Source organism: Callorhinus ursinus, unplaced genomic scaffold (genome assembly GCF_003265705.2).
Source record: "Callorhinus ursinus isolate GAN/ISIS: 27379988/994484 unplaced genomic scaffold, GSC_fseal_2.0 scaffold18, whole genome shotgun sequence".
NCBI lineage: Eukaryota > Metazoa > Chordata > Mammalia > Carnivora > Otariidae > Callorhinus > Callorhinus ursinus.
Genome location: NW_027397080.1, coordinates 36,841,098 through 36,862,260, shown reverse-complemented (window position 1 = coordinate 36,862,260; position 21,163 = coordinate 36,841,098). Strand labels below are relative to the sequence as shown.

Sequence of the window (21,163 nt, the reverse complement as noted above, 5' to 3'; positions counted from 1 at the left end):
GACCTGAGCTGAAACCAGGAGGCAGAGGCTCAACCGACTGAGACACCCAGGCACCCCTCTTTTTTTATATATTAATACAGAGTATTTCATTGTTCGATATACCACACTTTGTTAACCCATTCACCTGCCAATGAACATCTGGGTTATATCTAGTTTGGGGTGATTATATATAAAGCTGCTGTGAACATTTGTGTTTAAGACTTTGCATGGACATGTGCTTTCATTTTTCTTGGGTAAATACTTAGGGTGGAATGGCTAGGTTATGTGATAGGTATATGTTTAACTTTTAAGAAACTGCCAAACTGTTTTTTAATGTAGGTACAATTTTGCATTCCCATCAGAAATGTTTGAAGGTTCCAGTTGCTCCACATCCTTGTCAACACTTGGTATGCTTGGTCTTTTTAACTTTAATTATTCCAATAGATATACAGTGTGTCTCACTGTGAATTTAAGTTTAATTCCCTTAATGACAAATGATGTTGAGCATCTGTTCATGTGCTTATTTGCCATCCATAGATCTTCATCTACGAAATGACTGATCAAATCTTCTGCCCATCTTCCTTAATTGGGTTATTTGTTTTCTTATTGTTGAGTCTACAAAGTTCTTTATATGTTCTGCATATAGGTTCTTTATCAGATATGTGATTTGAAAATATTTTCTCCTAGTCTATGGTTCATATTTTTGTTTCCGTAACAATGTCTCTTGAAAGAGCAGAGGCTCTTAATTTTGATGAATTCCAATTTATCCATTTTTCTTTCATGGAGGGTTTTTTTTTTTTTTTTTTTTTTTTTTGGTGTTGCAGCTAAGAAAACTGCCTAACCAAAGTTCACAAAGATTTTCTAAGTTTTCTCCAAAAAGGTTTATAGTTTTAGATTTTGCATTTAGGTCTATAATCCATTTTGAGTTATTTTGTGTATATGGTGTGAGGTAGAGATGCAAGTTATTTTAATAGCACGTGGATGTTCTGTTGTTCCCATACTATTTGTTGAAAAGCCCTCTTTCTCCACTAAATTGTCTTTTCAACTTTGTTGAAAATTAACTGACCATACAAGTGTGGTTGAGTCTACTTATAGAATTCTAGGTTAATAGTTTTGACTTTTAGTATTTTAAAGATGTTGTTCCACTGTTTCCTTGCATGCCTTGTTTCTTTTTTTAAAGATTTTATTTATTTGAGAGAGAGAGAGCATGAGGGAGGGAGGGGCAGAGGGAAAGGGAGGCAGGACTTCAGCTGAAGGCAGGCGCTCAACCAACTGAGCCACCCAGGCGCCCTGCATGCTTTGTTGCTAACAAGAAATCTGCTGTAATTTTATTTTTGTTTCTCTCTATATAACATGCCTTTTTTTTCTCTATCAGCTCTTAAAACTTTCTCTTTGATGCTGTTTTTGCAGGGAAGGGGTTAACAGCTTTATTGATATATAATTCACACAACATACAATTCACTTATTTAAATTAAATGTGTTTTTTTTTTTTTTTTTTTGTATAGCCACTGGGATGTGTAATCATCACCATAATCCAGTTTAGAACATTTTCATCATCCCACAAGGGAACCCTGTGCCCACAGCTGTTAACCCCCATTCCCCTCAACATCCACCCCAGCCCCCAGCAACCACTAATCTACTTTCTATCAATTTGCCTATTGTGGGACTTGATTGTAGACTGATTGTGTGACTCTCAAGCCTTGAGATGCATCAGATGATCAGAGCTGCAGATCAACCTGACAGAGTGCCCCTTCTGGATTCTAGCCTGTGTCCAGGCCTTGCCTCGGGCTCCCCAACAGAAGGGAACAAACAGGGCTCTATTATGGTGTTCCTGGGCCCGGGGTACTTTTGCCTTTGTGGGCCCCCTCCTCCCTTAAAAAATAATTAAAAATTATACTTGAAAAAAAATTGCCTATTGACATTTCACGTAAATAGGATCACACAATACATGGCTTTTTGTGACTGACTTCTTTCATTGTATGGATGTAGCTCATTTTATTTATCTATTTATTAGTTGATGGACATTGGGTTATTTCCACTTCTTGGCTATTATGAATACTGTTGCAAGAACATTTGTGCACAAATTTTTGTGTGGACATGTTTTAATTTCTCTTGGGTGTGGAAATAGGAGTGGAATTGCTGGATCAATTGAGGGACTTCCAGACGGTTTTCTAAAATGGCTGCACCATTTTACATTCTTATCAACAATGTAAAAGTGTTCTAATTTCCCCACAAGTTCACTAACACCTCTTACTATCTGTACTTTTTTCAATTTTAATTTAATTTTATTATTATTTTTTAGGTCATCGCTACATCCAATCTGGGGTTCAAACTCATGACCCTGAGAGATCAAGAGTCACATGCTCCACGAACTGAGCCAGCCAGGTGCCCCTCTGTGTTTTTAATTGTAGCTATTCTAGTGGGTGTGAAGTGGTATCTCATTTTGTTTTTTTGGTTTTTTTAAGATTTTATTTATTTATGTGAGAGAGAATGAGATAGAGAGCATGAGAGGGGAGAGGGTCAGAGGGAGAAGCAGACTCCCCGCTGAGCAGGGAGCCCGATGTGAGACTCGATCCTGGGACTCCAGGATCATGACCTGAGCCGAAGGCAGTTGCTCAACCAACTGAACCACCCAGGCGCCCTCATTTTGGTTTTGATTTAAATTTCCATGATGACTAATGATGCTGAGTTTCTTTTCAGGTGCTTATTGGCCATTTATATATCTTTGGAGAAATGTCTGTTCTGATTTTTCACCCATTTTTTTTTAGTTGGGTTATCAAGTTGAGAGTTATTTATATACTTTAAATATATACATAGATATAGATAAAACACCTACCAAATATATTTATATATTATACATATGTTATGCAATGTTTTTCTCCTATGTCTTTCACATTTTTTTGATAATGTACTTTGAGGCATTTTTAAAATTTTTATGAAGTTCAATTTACTTTTTTTCTTTTGTCACTTATGCTTTTAGTATCATATCTGAAAAAGCTTTGCCTTCATCACCCAAGATCATTTTCTTCCAAAAATTTATAAAAGTTTTAGCTTATCCTTTTTTTTTTATTTTATTTATTTATTTGAGAGAGAGAGAGAGCAAAAACAAGGACGAGAGGCAGAGGGAGAGGGAGAAGCAGACCCCCCCCACTGAGCAGGGAGCCCGACATGGGGCTCCATCCCAGAACTCTGGGATCATGACCTGAGCCAAAGGCAGACGCTTAACCGACTGAGCCACCCAGGAGCCCCAAAAGTTTTAGCTCTTCCATTTATGTGTAGCATCGCATCTATCTTGAGTTAATTTTTGTGGATGGTGTGAGGAAAGATGTGGATAATCAGATGTCCCAACATTTGTTGAAATGCCTATTCTTTCCCCCATTGGACTGTCCTGGCATTCTTGTTGAAAATCAATTGACTGTAAATATGAGGGCCTATTTTTGAACTCTCAATTCTATTCCACCAGTCACTATGTCTAACCTCAACCTCATACTAGTACCACACTGTCTTGATTACTGTAGCTTTGCAAGGAGTTTTGAAATCAGGAAGTTTGAGTCCTCCAGCTTTGCTCTTCTTTTTCAAGACTGTTTTGGATATTCTGAGTTGCTTGGATTTCCATATGAAATTTTTTTAAGATTTTATTTATTTATTTGATATATAGAGAGAGAGCACAAGCAGGGGGAGCAGCAGAGGGAGAGGGAGAAGCAGGCTCCCCGTGGAGCAGGAAGCCTGATGTGGGTCTTGATCCCAGGACCCTGGGATCATGACCAGAGTCAAAGGCAGTCGCTTAACCAACTGAGCCAGCCAGGCGCCCCTCCATATGAATTTTAGAGGCAGCTTGTCAGTTTCTGCAAAAATCTTAGCTGGAATTCCAATAGAGATTGCATTGAACCTAAAGATCAATTTGGGAAGTATTAACATCTTAACGATATTTAATCTTCTGATCCATGAACATGGGATATCTTTTCATTTATTGATTTTTTAAATATCAATCTTGTACCCTGAATCCTTGCTTAATCCATTTATTAGTTTTAATAGTTTTTTTTAGTGGATTTCTTGGGATTCTTTATATATAAGGTCATGTCATTTGACCATAGACAGTTTTACTTCTTCCTTTCCAATCTCAGTGACTTTTATTTCATTCCCTTACCTAATTGGCCTAACTAGAACTCCCTACACTGCTGGACAGAAGTGGCAAGAACAGACACCATTGTTTTATCCCTGTATTGTAGCAATTTGATTCTGTGGTTCCTTGATGTAGTTTTCTTCAAACTTTTTTTTTTAAGATGTTTTTTATTTATTTGACAGAGAGAGAGCATAGGCAGGGGGAGTGGCAGGCAGAGGGAGAAGGAGAAGCAGGCTCCCCTGGGATCATGACCTGAGCCTTCTGGGACTCCAATTACATGTATACTAGGCCACTTCAAGTTGTCCCACAGCTAACTAATGCTCTTTTGTCTTTCCTTCTTTTCCAGTTTTTAAATCTGTTTCAATTTGAATAGTTTTTATTGTTATGGTTGCCGTATTTTAGCTTCTTGAACACATGAAGTGTGACTATCACAACCGTTTTAATGTCCTTGTCTACTAATTCTATTATTTGTGACACTTCTAGGGTTCCTTCCAATTGATTGATTTTTCTCCTATTATGAGTCATATTTTCCCTGCTTCTTTGTATTCCTGGTAATTTTTTACTGGCTGCCAGACATCATGAATTTTAATATGTTGGGTGCTGGATATTTCTGTGTTCCTATAAATATTCTTGGGCTTTGTTCTGGGGCACAGTTGAGTTACTTGGAGACAGTTTGATCCTTTGGGGTCTTGTTCATAAGCTTTGTTAGGCAACACCAGAACAGCACTTACTGCAAGGCTAATTATCCCTTACTACTGGGACAGGTCCTTCTGAATACTCTACCATGTGCCCTATGAATTATGGGCTTTTTCAATGTGGCTAGAGGTGACCCTGTGTGAACTCAAAGGATTTTTCTAATTTTTTCTGGTGGTTCTTTTCCTAGCCTCGAGGAGTTTCTCCCAGCATGTTCTAATCAGCCTTGAGGGAGACCCTCTGCAACTCTCCATAGTTCTTTCTCTGGCACCTCTTTTCTTGCTGACCCTAGCTGCGCTGGTTCTCCACCACTGCCCATGGAAGTCTGCTAACCTGCCTGGCTTCCCCCTCCCTGCAGTCGAGGCCTGGACACCATCTTCTGGCAGTCAGCTAGGGCAGTACAGGGTTCACTTCATTTCTTTCCCACTTCTCAGGGGCCACTGTCTTTCAAGCCTGCTATTTCATATATTTTGTCCAGTTTTTTAGTTGTTTTAAGCAGGAGGGTAAATCTGGTCCCTGCCACTCCATCTGTGGTGGAAGAAATTTTCTCTATGCAGGTTATTTATTTTATTTAATTCCTTCAACCACACAGCACCAGAGATAAGTAGTATTCCTAATCCTATTTTACGTTTGAGATTTTGTGACTTGCCCAAGGTCACACAACTAAGTGACAGCAGAAATAAAATTCAATCCCAGTCTGTGCATGAAGCCTTCCCTGAACCACTCCTGTGCTGACAAGACCTTGAGGGGCTGCCCAACACAGAGATTGCGATTGTGGATGTAGGATGTATGTCTGCGGCCTTCCCAAACACAGAGCAAACTCTGCCCAGGTGGAGCTGATTTCTAAGTGGCACAATTCCTGGAAGCCCAGAGGCAGGTGCTGCTCTGGGAATAGCTGGTAACTGCTTCGCTCCCCGTTCCCTTCTCCAAACTTCCCCTGATGCCACATCGCAAGCCTGAGGGGACTGTGCACCCAGACTCCAGTGGACGGCAGCCAGGAAACCCACAGCCCGGTCACACGTGCACTCACAGCTGCAGCCACAGGCCCTGTAGTTACAGCTGCCAGCTCTAAGCACTTCTTGGGGACTGGAACATTCCAGCACCATCTCATTCACTCCACACAACCCTCCCGAGTTCCAGGCTGGGGTGGCCCAGGATTCTGGGCTTCGTGCTGGGCGTGTAGGTCTCCCCACCCAGGGAGACGCTGCCTCGCTGCATGTGGGCAAGAGGTCAAATTTGAGGCTGAAAATGAGGCTCACGGTGGGGGGGGGTTCATTTGAGGAAGCCCACCGGTCCTCAGGCTCCACCCTCCCATCCCTCTGTGCCTGTACACCAGGGAGGGTCCCCATATGTCCAACTGGGGAGGGTCCCCTGTGTACCCTAGTGCCAGGGATCAGCCACATACACACGGGAGGGTCAGCCTAGACACCTGAAGCTTAGTTTCTGCCCTCCAGAGGGGCAGGTATTTGCCCCTGTGACTTCTGGAAAGTCAACAACAGCCTCCTGCCACCAATCTACTTGGTAACAGTAAGCTCTGGTAGTTTAGTCCTTTGGGGTTACTACAACAAAATACCATAGACTGGGTGGCTTATCAACAACAGAAACATATTTCTCACAGTTCTGGAGGAAGTCCGAGATCAGGGTGCCAACAGGGTCTGATTTTGATGAGGGTCCTCTTCCAGCCTGTGGATGGCCACCCTCTCAGTCTTGTTACCTGGTAGAGAGTGAGTGCAAGTTCACATGCCCGTGTCCCTTTTATAAAGACATCAATCCCATCCCATTACTGAGGGCACTGCCCATGTGACCTAATCACCTCCAAAAGGCCCCATTTCCTAATGCCATCACCTTGGGGGGTAGGTTTCCACATATGAATGGGAGGGAGAGTCGATCCGTCTAGAGCACCTGGTCTCTGCTCAGGAAAAGTCTGACCAAAGATTGCCAGCTCTAAGTGGGCAGACTGGTCAGTTCAGATTCTGGGTGGTGACTCATACCTCTTAATTTTGCAAACCAAATCCCTAGAGACACATTCATGGAGCTTTTTCTCTTTTCCTAAAGCTGAACAGGAGAAGAGGAAATTGCTTGTTCACACCGCCGGATGATGGCCGGTTCTACCCAGCATTTCATTCAGAGACCAGCTCTGAATGTGGAGAAAGAAGCTCAGCTGGAGCTTACAGAACACCTTCCTGACCCTGGGCTGCTAGGGGAGCTGAGGTCCATGGCACCGCAGGAACAATGAGAGGGGAGGGTCAGGAGCCCAGTCAGCCCCCAGCCCTCTGGGTGTATTTGACAAAAGCAGTGGTCAGCTCGTAAGTTGACGGGGGAGAGTGAGAGCTGGGGGTGGACAGTGCCGCCTCCCTACCCCCAGGGGCTGCTGACCTCTCCCTCACTGTGTTCAACAGGGCAAGGGGTGCTGGGGGCACCCAAAGTGAGGGGAGGTGTAGAGCTGGAGAAGCCCTCTTTTCCACCAGCCTCTGTCTGGTTGGGACAAGCAGCTGCAGAAAGGTTCCCCTCTCCCGGCCCACTATGTGGGTAAGGATGAGAAGGCAGGGGGTGGGATGTTCCTGCTGGTTCAGGTATGTGCACCTCCCTTACAGTAGGGTCAGGGGTTGACGAGGGCCGAGCACGGGGCTTCAGCCTTCCAACACTGACCTTCTACTCTTTGCTGAGCTCCTTTCTCCCCCACACAGGCATTGGGACTCCTCACTCACAGAGGAGGCCCAGGAGGTAAGCCCAAAGCTACCAGGTGGGTGTCAGGGTCAGGTGGGACACCAGGAGGAGACACATTTGAGGCAGCAGCAGACAGGTACTTTTTGGTAACCATGGTTACCAGGCTGCAGAAAGAGTTGATGCACCCCACCCAGGAGCAGGGCAGTGTGGCCCAGGAGTTTCACAGTGCCAGGGCCAGCTGAGGCCAGGCCCACCCGCAGTGGTGGTACTATGGCTCTCAGCAGGAAGCATCTCACACCTGTCCTTGTTGGAAACCTGGAGCCTGTGACTCCCCAACCCCATGCCCTGATCCGGGGTGTCCTATCAGTTACTGCCACAGAAATGACCCCCAGCTCTGCTGGATCCCTCAGGGGTGGACCTGGACTGTGGCTCGTCAGCACCATGGCAGGGCCCTGGGCCTGTCCCTGCACCCATCCAGTTGAGGCTTGCTAGGAAACTGCTTCCAGGTCAAAGTCAGGCCAATCCACTCTCTGCTTATGACAATAGGTGCAGGGACTATTTCTGGGGTTACTCTCACCAAGAGTCCAGTCCTCACCCCCACCTAACCTCTTCCACAATTCCATTGTCAGGAAGGCAGGTGGGGGCAACCGGTGACCCACGGGTGTATTAGTTGTTTATTGCTATTGTTATTTAAGTTTTACAACTTATATTGTTGTTGTTATTTTACAACTTATTATTTATTGCTGCCTAACAAATTAACCTAAAGTTTAGCAGCTTAAAATGACAAACCGTTGCTTATCTCACACAGTTTCTCAGAGATAGAAATCCAGGAGCTGCTCACCTGGGTGGTTCTGGCTCAGGATCTCTCCTGAAGTTGCTGTCAAGATGTTGACAGGGGCTGGGATCTCATCTGAAGCCTCAAGGAGTTGGAGAATCTACTTCTAAACTCACTCTCCCTCAGGTCCACACTCTGTTGGCCTCTCCATAGTAAAGACAGCTGGCCTCTCCCAGAGTGAATGATGTGACAGAGAGACAGAGACACAGCAAGACGTACTTGCAAACCAACACTAAAGAGACATCACATCACTTCTACAGGGCCCAATCGGTCATGAGAGCCAACCTCAGCACATTTACAAAGCTGCAAACCAGAAGGGGATCACTGGTGGCCTTCTAAGAAGCTGTCGACCCCAGGGCCTGTTTCCTTGACCATGGCACATCCCAGGATGGAAATAGTCCCCAGGGCTCTAGGGAGCAGAGACAGAGCAACAAGGCACAGCTGTGGGACCCTTTAGGTTCAGCTTCCTGCTCTGGAAAGCTTGCCAGGTGATGGGAGGAGGTTGCAGAGGCCTGGAGATAATCAGGGGACCACTGGAGCTTTGGTCAGGGAGCTAAGGCCTCACCTCTCACAAACCAGGGCTCCAAACAGCCCAGCCCTCCCCCCACTCTGAATTTCCAATTGACCGCAGTTTCATGGGCCGACTTCTGTCACCATAGGGACGGATTCTTTCTCCAAATTTCTAACACCCATGATTTACTGTCATTGTTCAGTCCCTAAGCCCTGGCCCCATAAGCAGATGGGACACAGACACACAGGGATCCCACACCCACACAGGCAGGCAGTTCTGCTGACCATGCACATGAATTTAGCAAACATTTATTGGCTCTTGGTCTTTGCCGGGAACTGGGCTGGAAGGAGACCCCAGATACTGAATGACACTCCACCTCCCGGGGGAGGGTAAATGACCAGGAGGCCTTCTAGCCTCCTCCCCAGGAGGAGGTCCCGATGCCTCCCCCACCCCTACCACATAGCCTTGACAGGAGAAGGTGCTTCATCTATTATTCAGCAGGAAGTGTCTGCAAGACAAAAGCCAAGATAAAAATAGCTGGGTGGGTGGCTAGGAGATCAGGGACAGGGAAATAACCAGGAGCCCATCTTGGGGTAGTGAAGGAGAGGGGAGGAGCAGGAAAGGGGTGGAAGGGTGGGGAGGGGGTAGGAAGGAGAACCCCTGGTGTGAGGGGGTTACTCCACGTTTAGGCCAGAACTCTCCCCACTGAGGTCTGTAGGAAAGCTCTTGAGGGGTCCACTGGACTGGGTGTAGGGGGAGGTGGTGTTCCTTCCACAGCTGGAGACAAAGATGCTGTTTGTTTGCTTGTTTTAAGATTTTATTTATTTGACAGAGCAAGAGAGCACAAGCAGAGGGAACAGAAGAGGGAGGGAAAGAAGCAGGTTCCTCACTGAGCAGGGAGCGGGTTGAGGGACTCGATACCGGGACTCTGGGATCATGACCAGCGCTGAACCCAAGACTATTAGCCATCTGAGCCACCCAGACGCGGAGGATGCTGTTCTTAAGACCCAGGTGCCCTCAGCTGCTGAAAAGGGGCAGCCTGGGTAGGAGGCCAGCTTCAGCCTGAGCTGTGCTTCCTCAGACCTCCCTAATCTAAGTGAGAACGACACCCTTCTCAGCCAGGGGCGCCTGTGGTGGCTCAGGTGGTTGAGCAGTTAAGCATCTGACTTTAGCTCAGTTCATGATCTCGGGGTCCTGGGATGGAGCCCCCACCCCCACCCCGCGAGCGCTGAGTCAGGAGTCCGCTTGTCCCTCTGGCCCGCCTCGCTCTCTCTCTCTCTCTCTCTCTCTCTCACACACACACACACACGTGCGAGCTCTCTCTCAAATAAAATAAAATCTTAAAAAAAAATGACACCCCTCTCAGCCACAAAAAACAATAGAATCTTGCCATTTATGACAACATGGATAGACCTAGAAGGTATTATGCTAAGTGAAATAATCCAGACAGAAAAAAAATAAATACCATATGTTTCCCTTGCACGTGGAACTATAAAACAAGATAAGCAAACAAACAAAAAATACTCTTGGGGCGCCTGGCTGACTTAGTTGGTGGAGCGTGCAACGCTTGATCTCGGGGTTGTGAGTTCGAGTCCCATCCTGGGTGTAGAGATTACTTAAAAATAAAACCTTAAAAAAAAAATAACTCCTAAATACAGAGAACAAACTGGTGGTTCTCAGAGGAAAGGTGGATGGGGGATGGGTGAAACAGGCAAAGAGGATTAGGGGGTACAAACTTCCACGTATATAATAAATAAGTCACAAAGATGAAAAGCACAGAATAGGGAATATAGTCAATAATCCCACAATAATTCTGTACCCTGACAGATGGCGACTACTCTTATGGTGAGCACTAAGGTATGCAATTATCGAATCAGTGTGTTGTGCACCTGAAATTAATATAACGCTGTATATCAACTATACTTCAAAAACCCTTCCCAAACCTCCTGACTCCGTCTTTTGTTCAGTTATTCAGGTCAGTATGAATCCAACTGTTCCGAGCAGGTGCTGGGGACAAAGTGAGTGACAGCATGGCCTTAGCCTCTGGAGCCCACGGAGCCCGGGGTGGCTGCCTCCAGTGGGAAAGTGGGGAAAGAATTTCAGCAGGGAGGTTGAGTTCAAAGGGACAGAGAGCAGGAGGAGCTTGCCTGTCTTTGGAACTGTGTGTGGTCCCCCACAGGGCCTGAGAGGTCCTTGATGGGTCCTCACTCCAAAGCTCCCTCTGGCAACAGTGTTGAGATTACCGGAAATAAGAAGTAAATGTGGCATGGGAGTTGGGGGTGGAAAGGACAGGAAGTAGGGCAGAGAGGGAATGGGAGCCCAGAGATCTGGTCTAGTTATCACTGCCCTCTCATGGGAGGAGGGAGAGCATCATGGCCCAAGTTCCAGGTGATTTCCCCAGGCGGCCCTTTCTCCTTTAGCCACACAAGTAGGAAGGTCCCTCTTTTTCCTGCAGATGTGTGGGCTCCAGCTTTGTACAGACCCTAACCACCCCCCTACCCATCCCCCAGGCTTCACATCCCAAAGCACCACCCCTTCTCCCAGCTTCTGCCCTGAAGCCCTGAGCAGCTCCCCTTTCCCAACCAAGCTGAGCTTCTAGCTTCAGCAGTAGACCTTGTGCTAGTCTCCTGCCCAAGAGGGCTTCCCAGGAGTGATCAATTATTCCTCCCCCACAGTCCTGCTGATGCCACAGCTCTGAAGAAAGAAAACCTTCCTTCAGAGCTCCCCTGGGCTCCCCCGAGGCCAGGATCACAGAGTGTGTCTATGTCCAAGGATAGAGTACCTGGCCCATGTGGCTGCCACCATCTAGGACCACTGACCCAGGCCCTTCAGTCTTGGGGAGATGGGCAAGGAAACCAGAGGGCAGGAGGTGACTTGCTTGGTGGGGATCTGGAGGTCCCTGCTGGGTAAGCATGGCTGAGTGCAGGAGAGCCCAGGTGAATCCTGCTTGTGACACAGCCATGGAAGCCACTGGAGAAGCAGGCTAACCTCTAGCAGTGACTCACCCTCTTTCTCCTTGATGGGCCCTGGCCAGGCAGGCGGCTGACAACCGTCTGATGAACTCAGCTGCAGTTGGGAAATGAGTCTTGGCTCAGCCTCAGATGGGCTCAGGATGAGACACTCCGGTCTCAGCTTGTATGACTCAGATCACCCCCTCATTGCAACTGGAGCCCAGTGCCCAGCAGTAGCTCAGGGAGACCTGGGACACCGCAGGATGGTGACTCCAGGGCTGATGTCCAATGCTGCTCAGCATTACTGCCCAGGACTGTAGGGCTGCCACACAGCAGGTGCTCAGAACAGAGGCATGGGCAGAACCACCCTCCAATCTTTCCCCACCAGGGGGGAGACCTCCCCTCCAGGGCACACAGCAGGACTGGACTCTGGTAGGAGAGTTACCCCCCTCCAAACCTTGGCACTAAGTGCTCTTGGCCAGTCTTGCCCCAGTTCCCTGTCCTCAGGACTCAGTCACCCTCTCCTGCTGGCACTCGTCTCCTGACCAGACACTGGCCTGGGGCAGGCTCAGCCCAGGCAGCTTTGTGTTGAACCATGAGAATAAAGTAGGAAGTGGACCAAGCCAGAACTGAAGCCGCAGGGCACAATCACCTCTCGCCATGCCTAGTGGCCCAGGACAAAAGAGTGTGACAATGTCTTCACCTTCCAAGGTCCACAGGAGAGGGATAAGGTACCTTTAAACACAAACAAAAATCCTTGCCCAGTGATGCCGCCGGACTGGTTTCCAACATTGGGATACATTGTGGAAAATGTGATGACTGTCACTTTCCTGAGTGGCTTCTCACATCGCCCACACTTCCAGGAGGGTGGCTGGCTCCTGCACAGATGCAGGTACACCGACCAAGCCCTGGGCTAGAGGAACGGCCGGCACGGAGTACAGAGCGTGGGGAAGGGCCACCCGCAGTCCTACCCCAGAAGTCCAGCACAAAGCAACCAGCCGACTCCCCCACCCCCCACCCCAGGACTAAGGACTGAAAGAAACGCCAGACTAGAGTCTTCACAAAGACAAAAAAATATCAAAACTCTCTCGACGTGGCCTCTGGAAACAAATATTCTCTGGTACACTCAGCAAAGGCCACGGCCCTAGAACGGGGTGCAGCCTCTGTTACAGTCTGAGGGTCGAGGCCTCACCGCAGCCACGGCCTCCAGGGCGCGCCCCGGTTCTGCAGTCCCGCCCTAGGGGCGTTGGGGGGCGCCCCAGTCAGGCCTGGAGGGAGCCGCAGCGCGAAGGCAGACCCAGGGCGCAGCAGGGGTAAGGGGTGGTCGAATGCCAGGAGCGGCGGGCAACCGGCGTAGACTTCGGGCGCCCGGGCCTCCGCAGCGGGGGACGATGGAGCCGGGCGGCGCGAGGGCCCCAGCTGGCCCAGGCAGGCGGCCAGGTGGCCAAGCAGGCGAGAACGCACGTCGGCCGGGACGCCCTCGCAGCCGGCCAAGAAGCGATTCACCTCCGCTAGACACTCATTGAAGCCGGCGCGGTACTTGCCCAGGACGGCGGGGTCAGCGCTGAGCGCGGCTGCGGGTGCGGCAGGGGACAGGCGGTCGGTTCCCACCGCGGTGGTCTTGTGCGCCTCCCGGTCACCCCACCCCACCCCCACGCCGCTGCTGCCCGCGCCTCACCTGTCACCTGCACACGCCGCAGACTCTGCAGGTGCCTGACGGTCATCTCCAGGATGTCTGCTTTTTCCAGCTTCGAATGGCGGGAACTCTGGCGGTAGGGCGGGTGTGGGAGGCTTGCAACCCAATAGTGCGCCAAGACTTCCGAGTTCCGCACCTCCACCCCTCGACCTCACCTCCCGACCCCGACTTACATCCTTCCTGAAGGCGTCCAGGATGAGGGTCTTGAGCTGCGCGAGGCTTTCGTTGATGCGCGCTCGGCGCCGCTTCTCCATGACGGGTTTGGAGGACTGTGGGTCGGGCTGTGGCTGAGTCCCGCATCCGTCTGTCCCACCCCACGCCTCCCAACCCACGCCCCGCCCGGTCCCCACCTTTCGGTGCTCCGCCGCGCTTCGGGGCTTATTCGGGGTTCTGCTGGCGCTGGCCGGTGCTCCTGCCAGCGGCGAGGCTCTCGGCTTCCCTGGGGTGTCTGCAGGCATGGTGCGCCCCCGCGCCTCCGGAGCCGGGCGGAGTGCGCCGCCGGGAGCTGGCGGGCGCGTGGCGTCCCCTGTTCTTCTCAATCGGGTCCCAGGCTGCAGGCCCGCGCGAAGAGTTGCCAGCCGCTCGGCTATTTAAGGCAGCGCGGCCGCAGGGTGTGTGAACCGCGCTCGGCATTCTTTCCCACACTCTCGCCAGCCAATGAGAGGCTGCGCTCCACCCGCCCGTTTCCCCCCCCCCCCCCCGCCCCGGGCCCTGCGCTGGGCAGCCCACCCCCGGCTGCCGCCGCCGCCAAATGTCAGTCACGCCTAGGCTCCCTGCCCACCAGCCCGGCCCGCGACAAAGGCAAGCAGAGGCGCCCTGCCCGCGCCCGCCTCTAGCTACGACGGGACGAAGCGGGAAAATCGCCGGGCCCCCTCCTCTGCGGCCGCGTCCCGAGCTCTGCGCCGGGACGGAGCCTCTTTGGACTGCCCCGGGCAGCGCATCTCCCGGGCCGGGCGCGAGGCTCCCATTCAGACCCAACGGGGCCCGGGGTGGAGATGGGACGCAGAGTTCGCGGCGGGCGGCGCGGGAAATCTGAAAGGAGAAGTCGCAAGGGGGAATTGGGTCAGGCGCCCCTGAGGAGTGGGCGAGGCTTGGCCCACGTGCCTCTTCGGTTTTTCTCAGTAATCGCGGGTCCCCGCTCGGGGCCAGGGGTCTCTGCACAGCCTCATCTGACCGGCCGCATGCTCAGCCTCCCAGGACCCTCACCACCTGCACACCTACTCAAGGCCTATTACACCGTGAACGTGGAACACCAGCCTCTGGGCAGGAGAGAGGTCAGCTGGCTGAAGTCTTGAGGCAGGCAGGGTGGCGTCACAGGACAATTAAATTATGGCATAGAACGATGAGGGTGACACTGCAGGACAGGTAGAGCGATGTCATGGATCAGGCAGAAAGATGTCACGCAACAGAATGTAAGGGTATCACTGGCCAGGCTTGCAATGCCACCAGATAATCGGAGGTGACGTCTCAGGGTGAAGGGCAGTGATGACTCAAGCCAGATGAGGTGATGTCATGGGGCTGGGGATGTCACACTCTTCTAGATTACACAATAGCAGGCTAAGCACCAGCAAAGTAGGGCTCACAAAAAAAGAGCAGCCATTGTTAAAATCTGTTTATTTTGAAGTGGCACAGCGGGAGATACAGGACTATATTATTTTCCTGTTCGATATTGCTTTCATTTTGAATTATGTCACAGGGCCATAGTCTTTTGAGTACTCGGGGTCCCCAGTCCACTGTGGCCTGGCAGCAGTGTGGTATCCATCCCATAGACATTTCCCGAGGCCCACTGTGGGCCTGGCCAGCTGCTGGGGCTGGGGAAGCCCCTCCCGGGGCTTCTAATCAGGTGCTGGGGGAGATGGCAAGCAAAAATAATCATTCCGTTATAAATGATAGAAATGGGTGGGCTGCTGGAGGAGAGGAAACACTTCTTTTGACGGGGTGTCCAGAAGTCTTCTCTGCGGTGGGACCTTCTGGGGGAGAAGGCAGCTTTGCAAGGCCCAGGGGGAGGGAATGGCATCCCCAGGGTGGCAAAGGGGCCACAGGAGCAGAGGGAGGTGGGGAAGGGGCCGGCAGGGGCACAGGGACCTGGAGGCTTCTGGCCCCAGGAGTGGTCTGGGAGAGCCTTGGGGGGCTTTTCCGAGCAATGAAGTGAGCCGAATGGCGAGCCTCGATGGGTCAGCTCAACTGCTGTGGGTCTACATAGTGGGTGTCCATGGCTGGCCCCTGTCCCAACACCCATTTCCGGGTCCCACTCTGGCCCCCATCCAGAGGCCTTTTTTCCTTTCTGAGGCTGATTCTAGTCTAGTGTCAAGCGAAGTCCCCGCCTGCCCTCCACCGATGCACCGCCCCCACCCCCGTCTGCCTCGGGCGCCGGGGCGGGGCAGGGGGCAACTCAGGTCCTCCCCACCACACAATCGCTTCTGCACAGGCACCTAGATAAGGCTAACCATTTTTCCCCTTTCCCGCCTAGAGGAGCGCGCGGGGGAGTAGAGGGGCCTTGGAAAGCAGGTGGGGTCAGGAAGGAATCTGAGGAGGGGCCACTGCTAGCACAAAGAGCCCTGGGAGCGCCGATTGGTCCGGTGCAGGGGCGGCTGGAACCAGTCCCGCTATCCAGGAGGTCGCGGAGATTGCAGAGGACAGAAGCCCGCGAGCGCCCCCGGTGGCCACTGGAGACTCTTCCTCCTCTTGGGAGCTGGCCGGTGTGGCTGGGCTCTGGGCGGCCCTCAGCCTTGCGCGGAGGTCCGGCAGGCAGTTCAGACTGGAAGGAGAGGCCCGAGGAGCGACGTCCTTGCTACCCTTTCCCTCACTAGTTGTTAGATGAGTTGACTTACCTTCCTGTACCTGCTTCCGCACCTGTAAAATGGGTCATCTATTTACCGCAGGAATATTGGGAAGATAAACGAGATTATTCTGAAGGAACCCAGCACGTAGTGAGAACTGGGTGCATGTCGGCTACCTGTTGCTACTGCCTCGGGGAGGCGGGTGGTAGAGGGCTGAACGGAGGGGAGGCTGAGGCAGGGAGGGGATGGCTGTACTCAGCGTCATCACATGCTCCATGGTGCTCTCCACACTTTGAGCACCCCCCAGGCTCATCCTCAGAGGCCTGTCAGAAGGGAAAGGGTGCTCCCCATCCAGGGTCTCCAGCAGCCCGTGTCTTGGCCTTCCCAGCCTCAGTCCCAGCGAGGAGCCCTCCAGGGGCCGGAGCAAGGTGTGCTTTCCCAATATTGTAATCACCTACACGCCCCCTGTGTCTTTCCCACAGGGCTACCCCCCCACAGTCTGTATGGTCATGTCCCTCTGGGCCCTTGTCCCTCAGACTGTCTCTGTAAGGAAGCACAAACTGGCCCCAGGGACAGGCCACAAGGAGAGGCCCCGTGGAAAGGCCTTGTGTGGGCGTTGCAGCCAGCGGCCCAGTAGTCTCAGCTGCTACGCACGTTGGTGAAACACCTCCAAATGACCCTAACCTGAAGTTGCTGTCGCCACTCGTTTCACATCTTCCCAGCTGCCCCTGCTCGTTCCAGTTCTGGATTCCCAGAGTAGGGCAGCTGTTTACTATGCCATTTGTTACATAGCAGTAGTAACTGCAATAGCTGGGCGGGACCAAGCCCTGGCCCCAGGGACAGTGGGCTTTTCCTCCCACCCGCCCCTTCTTCCCTGTCCTTTTTCCTTATTCTCTTTTCCCCCCCAAAGATTTTATTTATTTGACAGAGAGAGACACAGCGAGAGAGGGAACACAAGCAGGGGGAGTGGGGGAGGGAGAAGCAGGCTTTCTGCCGAGCAGGGAGCCCCATGCGGGGCTCGATCCCAGGACCCCGGGATCATGACCTGAGCCGAAGGCAGACACTTAGCCGACTGAGCCACCCAGGCGCCCCTTTCCTTATTTTCTTTAGCATTTACAAATGCTCAGTGGCTTTGAACCATGGCTTTCCATCTGATGAGATGCTTCTTGGGAGCCATCAAAGGCCTGTCTGTCTTCCTGGACCCAGGCCCGAGTGGGCCAAGCCCCAGAAGGCTGATGGTCCAGGGGGCATCAGCAGGGTCCACTGATGGCCATGGCGGGGGGGGGGAGCAAAGCAGGAAAGTCAGTGGGGGAGTTTGTGAGGAAAGACAGAGGTGTCTTCTAGGCCAGACATGGGGCTCTAGCCTTGTGGGGGTGGAGGTCTCACATCTGGCCAATGAAACAGCATGACAACATGCAACCCATGTCCTTGAGGGCTTGTGAAGTGCTGTTTGTGCACACCCCACCCCCCAACCTCTGACATGGGGATGCCAACTGCATTTACACCCTAGCCCCCACATTCCTCTGGCACATGGATTCCAGTACATCAGAGACACCATAGACCACCACCCGCCCCGTCCCCCCATGCACCCTTCTTAGAGTCTGCTCCCACCTCTCCTGCCAAGAGGCATCAGCCCATCGACTCAGGCAGCTGGGACCAGAGCTGTCAAGAGACCAGGCTAGAACCGGTGTAGGTTCTCTCCTGCAAAGTGGCAGCTGGGGGCTGAGTCTTTCATCGGTGTTTGCTGGAATCCAGCAAATGACAAAGGCCAGGGCTGATGGAAACCAGGATGCAAGATAGCGACGAGGTAATCAAATGCCCAGGACCCAGGTAGAGGCCAGGAGCACAGCTTGCTGATGCTGAGGTTTTAGGTTCCAGGACAGTCCTCATCCTCCATGGCCAAGAGGGTGTCTTCCACCCTTATAGGCTGTGGACCCGACACAACTTCCCTCAGCTACCCGAACAGTGGGCAGGGAGAGCATTCCCTCCCCACCCAGCACATGCTGAGTGACAGCATCTTTCCCATGGTCTGGGCGTTGTTAGTATCTTTCTCCAAAATCTGAGTGGTGACACCTCTCCATATTTGGGAAGTCATATCTCTCCAACTTGGGAAATGACAGAATCTCCTCCCAATCCCTGTCTGCATAGGATGGCTCCGGTGGGTACTGCTGTTCACTGTTCTTAGACCACTGCACCTGGGGAGAAGTGAGCTTCCTTGCCCTTCCTCTTTGGAACTTCCAGGCCAGTCTCTTCTCTACCACAAAAGCCCCAGCTTCCAACCTTGTATTATCACACCTTGCCTTGTTGAAGCTGTCTCGGCGCCAGGGGGCCTTGTCTCATTTCCCATGTGTTTTACTCCTGATCCCGTCACTTTCCCCAACCACTCCTGCCATAGTTCCTGGTGATTTCAAAATCCACAAAGAAGATTCTCCAACCTCCTGGACCCCTCCCCTGCTGCAGTCCTTTCACCTTCGCTCCCCTGGCCAAGGTGCTTCTCACAACTGCAACCCCTCCATGGCCTAACCTCAAGGCTCACATTCCCTGACAACTTCCCAGCCCCGAAGCTCACGTCTTCCACTCCTCTTCAGCCCTGCTGAGATCGGCAGTCCTTGGATAAGACCGAGGTTGGTGCTTCGTCATCCTCTGGCGTCTTTTCCCCCGTCTGCATCAGGAGAAACTTATCTGGCCAGCCCTTGTGCCTGCTCCCTAACCCTGCTCTCGCTTCCTCATATTCACTTGGCCAAACCGTAACCTGTGTTAAATCCCAGCTCTCTCCGTGGCGTGACGACCCCCTGCCGGTTCCTTTGCACAGCTGGTGGATCTGGGTGGTGCTGGTGGCTTCCCCAGGGCCTCACTCACCTGCACCTGCTATCAGCTGGGTCAGCTGGGCTTCGAGGTTGGAAGTGCCACCACGTATGGACACTAGAGTTGTGGTCACTGGACTTCTGGCTCTCTGCCACGTAGCCCCGTCCTGCACAAGCTGGACCAGCTTCCTCATATGGCTTGGCTAACATTTCAGAAGGGTGAAGTAGACACTCGGGGTCTCCTGAGGCCTGGGCTCCAGAACTGACACAGTGAAACTTCTGCCACATTTCATCAGCTGAAAAAAGGCCAGCCAGATTCAAGAATAAGATGCCATGGTCATGCTTCTCTGTCAGTCACGTGAACCCTCTGGCATCCTGGAGCTGCATGTGGCCAGAGATGCGCCGAGCCACTGATCGTCCTTGCTTTACACTCTGGACCATGGGCCTTAGGTGGCCCTGATGCTGCCCAGGCATCTCACATTTCCCGGCCACTCCCCACTGTGCTCCTGAACAACTCTAGCACACTTTTGGTCCCTCTCCTCGAGCCCACGGTGGCTCTTTGTCCTGCTCTCATCTGGTGTGGAGTTGAGGCCTGCAAATCATATTGTCCCCTGGTTGAGCCCCTGTGCTCTGCATGCATGGGTTCTCCCTGCACTAGGCAGGTACCTAGCACCCTCCCCTCTCTCTGCATCCTCAGTTCCTCTCCCTGTGAGTCCATGCCCATTATACTGCTCATGTTAGAAAAGCACGGCACGACATCAACTTCCCAGGGCCCACTTGACTCTCCACCTCCCGTGGCTTCCCTGTGGCAAAGCTCCTGGAACAAGCACCTACCGTGTCAACCGAGCCCCTCTCCTCCCCTCTTGAACTCTCTGTCAGTCTGCCCCAAGACTATGGAGACCACAATCAGCAATGTCACCAGGATGTCCTGTGGCTGATCTAGTAGTGACTAGGGTGGCTACACACCCCTCACTGGCTTCTTACACGTGTCAACCCAATTACCCTACTCGTGCATTTCTCCATGACTCCTCACCCTTTCTGTCTGTGCCCATTCCCTGACGCCCCAATTGGTATCCCCAGCCTGGACTTATTCATGAACCCCAGGCCATATCCCTTACCTGATTTTAAGTCTAATAGGCATTTCAGGTGCAATGTGTCCATAACCAAGTTCCTGATAGTGTCCCGTGGTGTTTGGTTTTGACTGTTGCTCTCAGTTTCACACCCACCTTGGCACACACTCCCCCATTCCCACCACCAGGAGGTCCTGACCACAGGGACACAGGTGGGGAGGTCAGGCTCCACCCTCCATAGCCCCAGCCTCTTCTCTCCAGCCTAACCTCCCACCACCACTGACTCAGCAGTATCCCCACGTTCTCCCATGATGTTCAGTCCTCTGATACCTAGGGAACAAGTTTTTACCCTAACTTTTCTGTTCAGACAACTGGGGCAGTCTCTCCCTGGTGTTGGGCCTGACTGAGGCTCCTTGCCTCCTCTACATCTGACCTTTCTTGGAATTCTCAGACCAGCATTCAGCCACCACCCTTGACACTTGGAACCCATGCTCCACCTTGGCCCATCGGGCCTCCTGCAGCTCTAACTCCCTGATATCTCCAAACACCTACTGCTGACCCCTCGCTCCCCTTGACACTGACTCCATGCCACCACCACCTTTGCCCTGAGTTTTCAGAGAAGCTCCTGATTGGTCTCCAGCTCCCTTCCTGACCTGAGGTCTTTTACTTTACACAGGTGTCCTGATGATCTTGTTAGGCCGGAGCCGAATCGGGTCAGGCCCTTCCTCGGGGAAAGCAGAGTGTGCTCAGTGGCCATCCACACGCCCTGCTTCTCCGCATCCACTCTCCAGCCTCACTACCCTCCACATGAGCAGACACACCCCTGCCTCAGGCCTTTTGCAGGACTGTGTCTCTGCCTGGGACTCTTCAGGACTTACATCCCCCTTTCCTGCTCTTTCTTCTTCATACTGGCAGCACATGCTTTTTTTTTTTTTTTTTTTTAGATTTTATTTTTAAGTAATCTCTGCGCCCAACATGGGGCTCAAACCTACAACCCCAAGGTCGGGAGTTGCACGCTGTACTGGCTGAGCCAGCCAGACACTCCGCAACACAT

General features: G+C 51.9%; 2 protein-coding genes across 5 annotated transcripts in view; both read right to left on the bottom strand.

The window, feature by feature from the left end:
• Positions 1-8,972, bottom strand: part of PERM1 (PPARGC1 and ESRR induced regulator, muscle 1) — a 19,029-nt gene extending 10,057 nt beyond the window's left edge. For both annotated transcript variants that reach the window (XM_073903562.1, XM_073903563.1), the window contains exons 1-2: positions 8,304-8,972; positions 6,412-6,509 (exon numbers count right to left, since the gene is read on the bottom strand). The gene's annotated coding sequence lies outside the window, so the exon portion shown is untranslated. The remainder of the gene's footprint in view (positions 1-6,411; positions 6,510-8,303) is intronic.
• Positions 8,973-9,088: 116 nt separating this feature from the next.
• HES4 (hes family bHLH transcription factor 4) lies at positions 9,089-14,048 on the bottom strand. 3 transcript variants are annotated; one of them, XM_073903573.1, is made up of 4 exons: positions 13,806-14,047; positions 13,629-13,724; positions 13,438-13,525; positions 9,089-13,333 (listed from the first exon to the last, which is right to left on the bottom strand). In XM_073903573.1, the coding sequence occupies exons 1-4, from the start codon at positions 13,911-13,913 to the stop codon at positions 12,948-12,950; spliced, it is 678 nt and encodes a 225-aa protein (XP_073759674.1). In that variant the 5' UTR covers positions 13,914-14,047; the 3' UTR covers positions 9,089-12,947. The 3 variants fall into 3 exon arrangements, with proteins under 3 accessions (XP_073759674.1, XP_025712698.1, XP_073759675.1); XM_025856913.2 differs by having other exon boundaries at positions 13,629-14,048; XM_073903574.1 differs by lacking the exon at positions 13,629-13,724 and having other exon boundaries at positions 13,806-14,048.
• Positions 14,049-21,163: the final 7,115 nt, after the last annotated feature.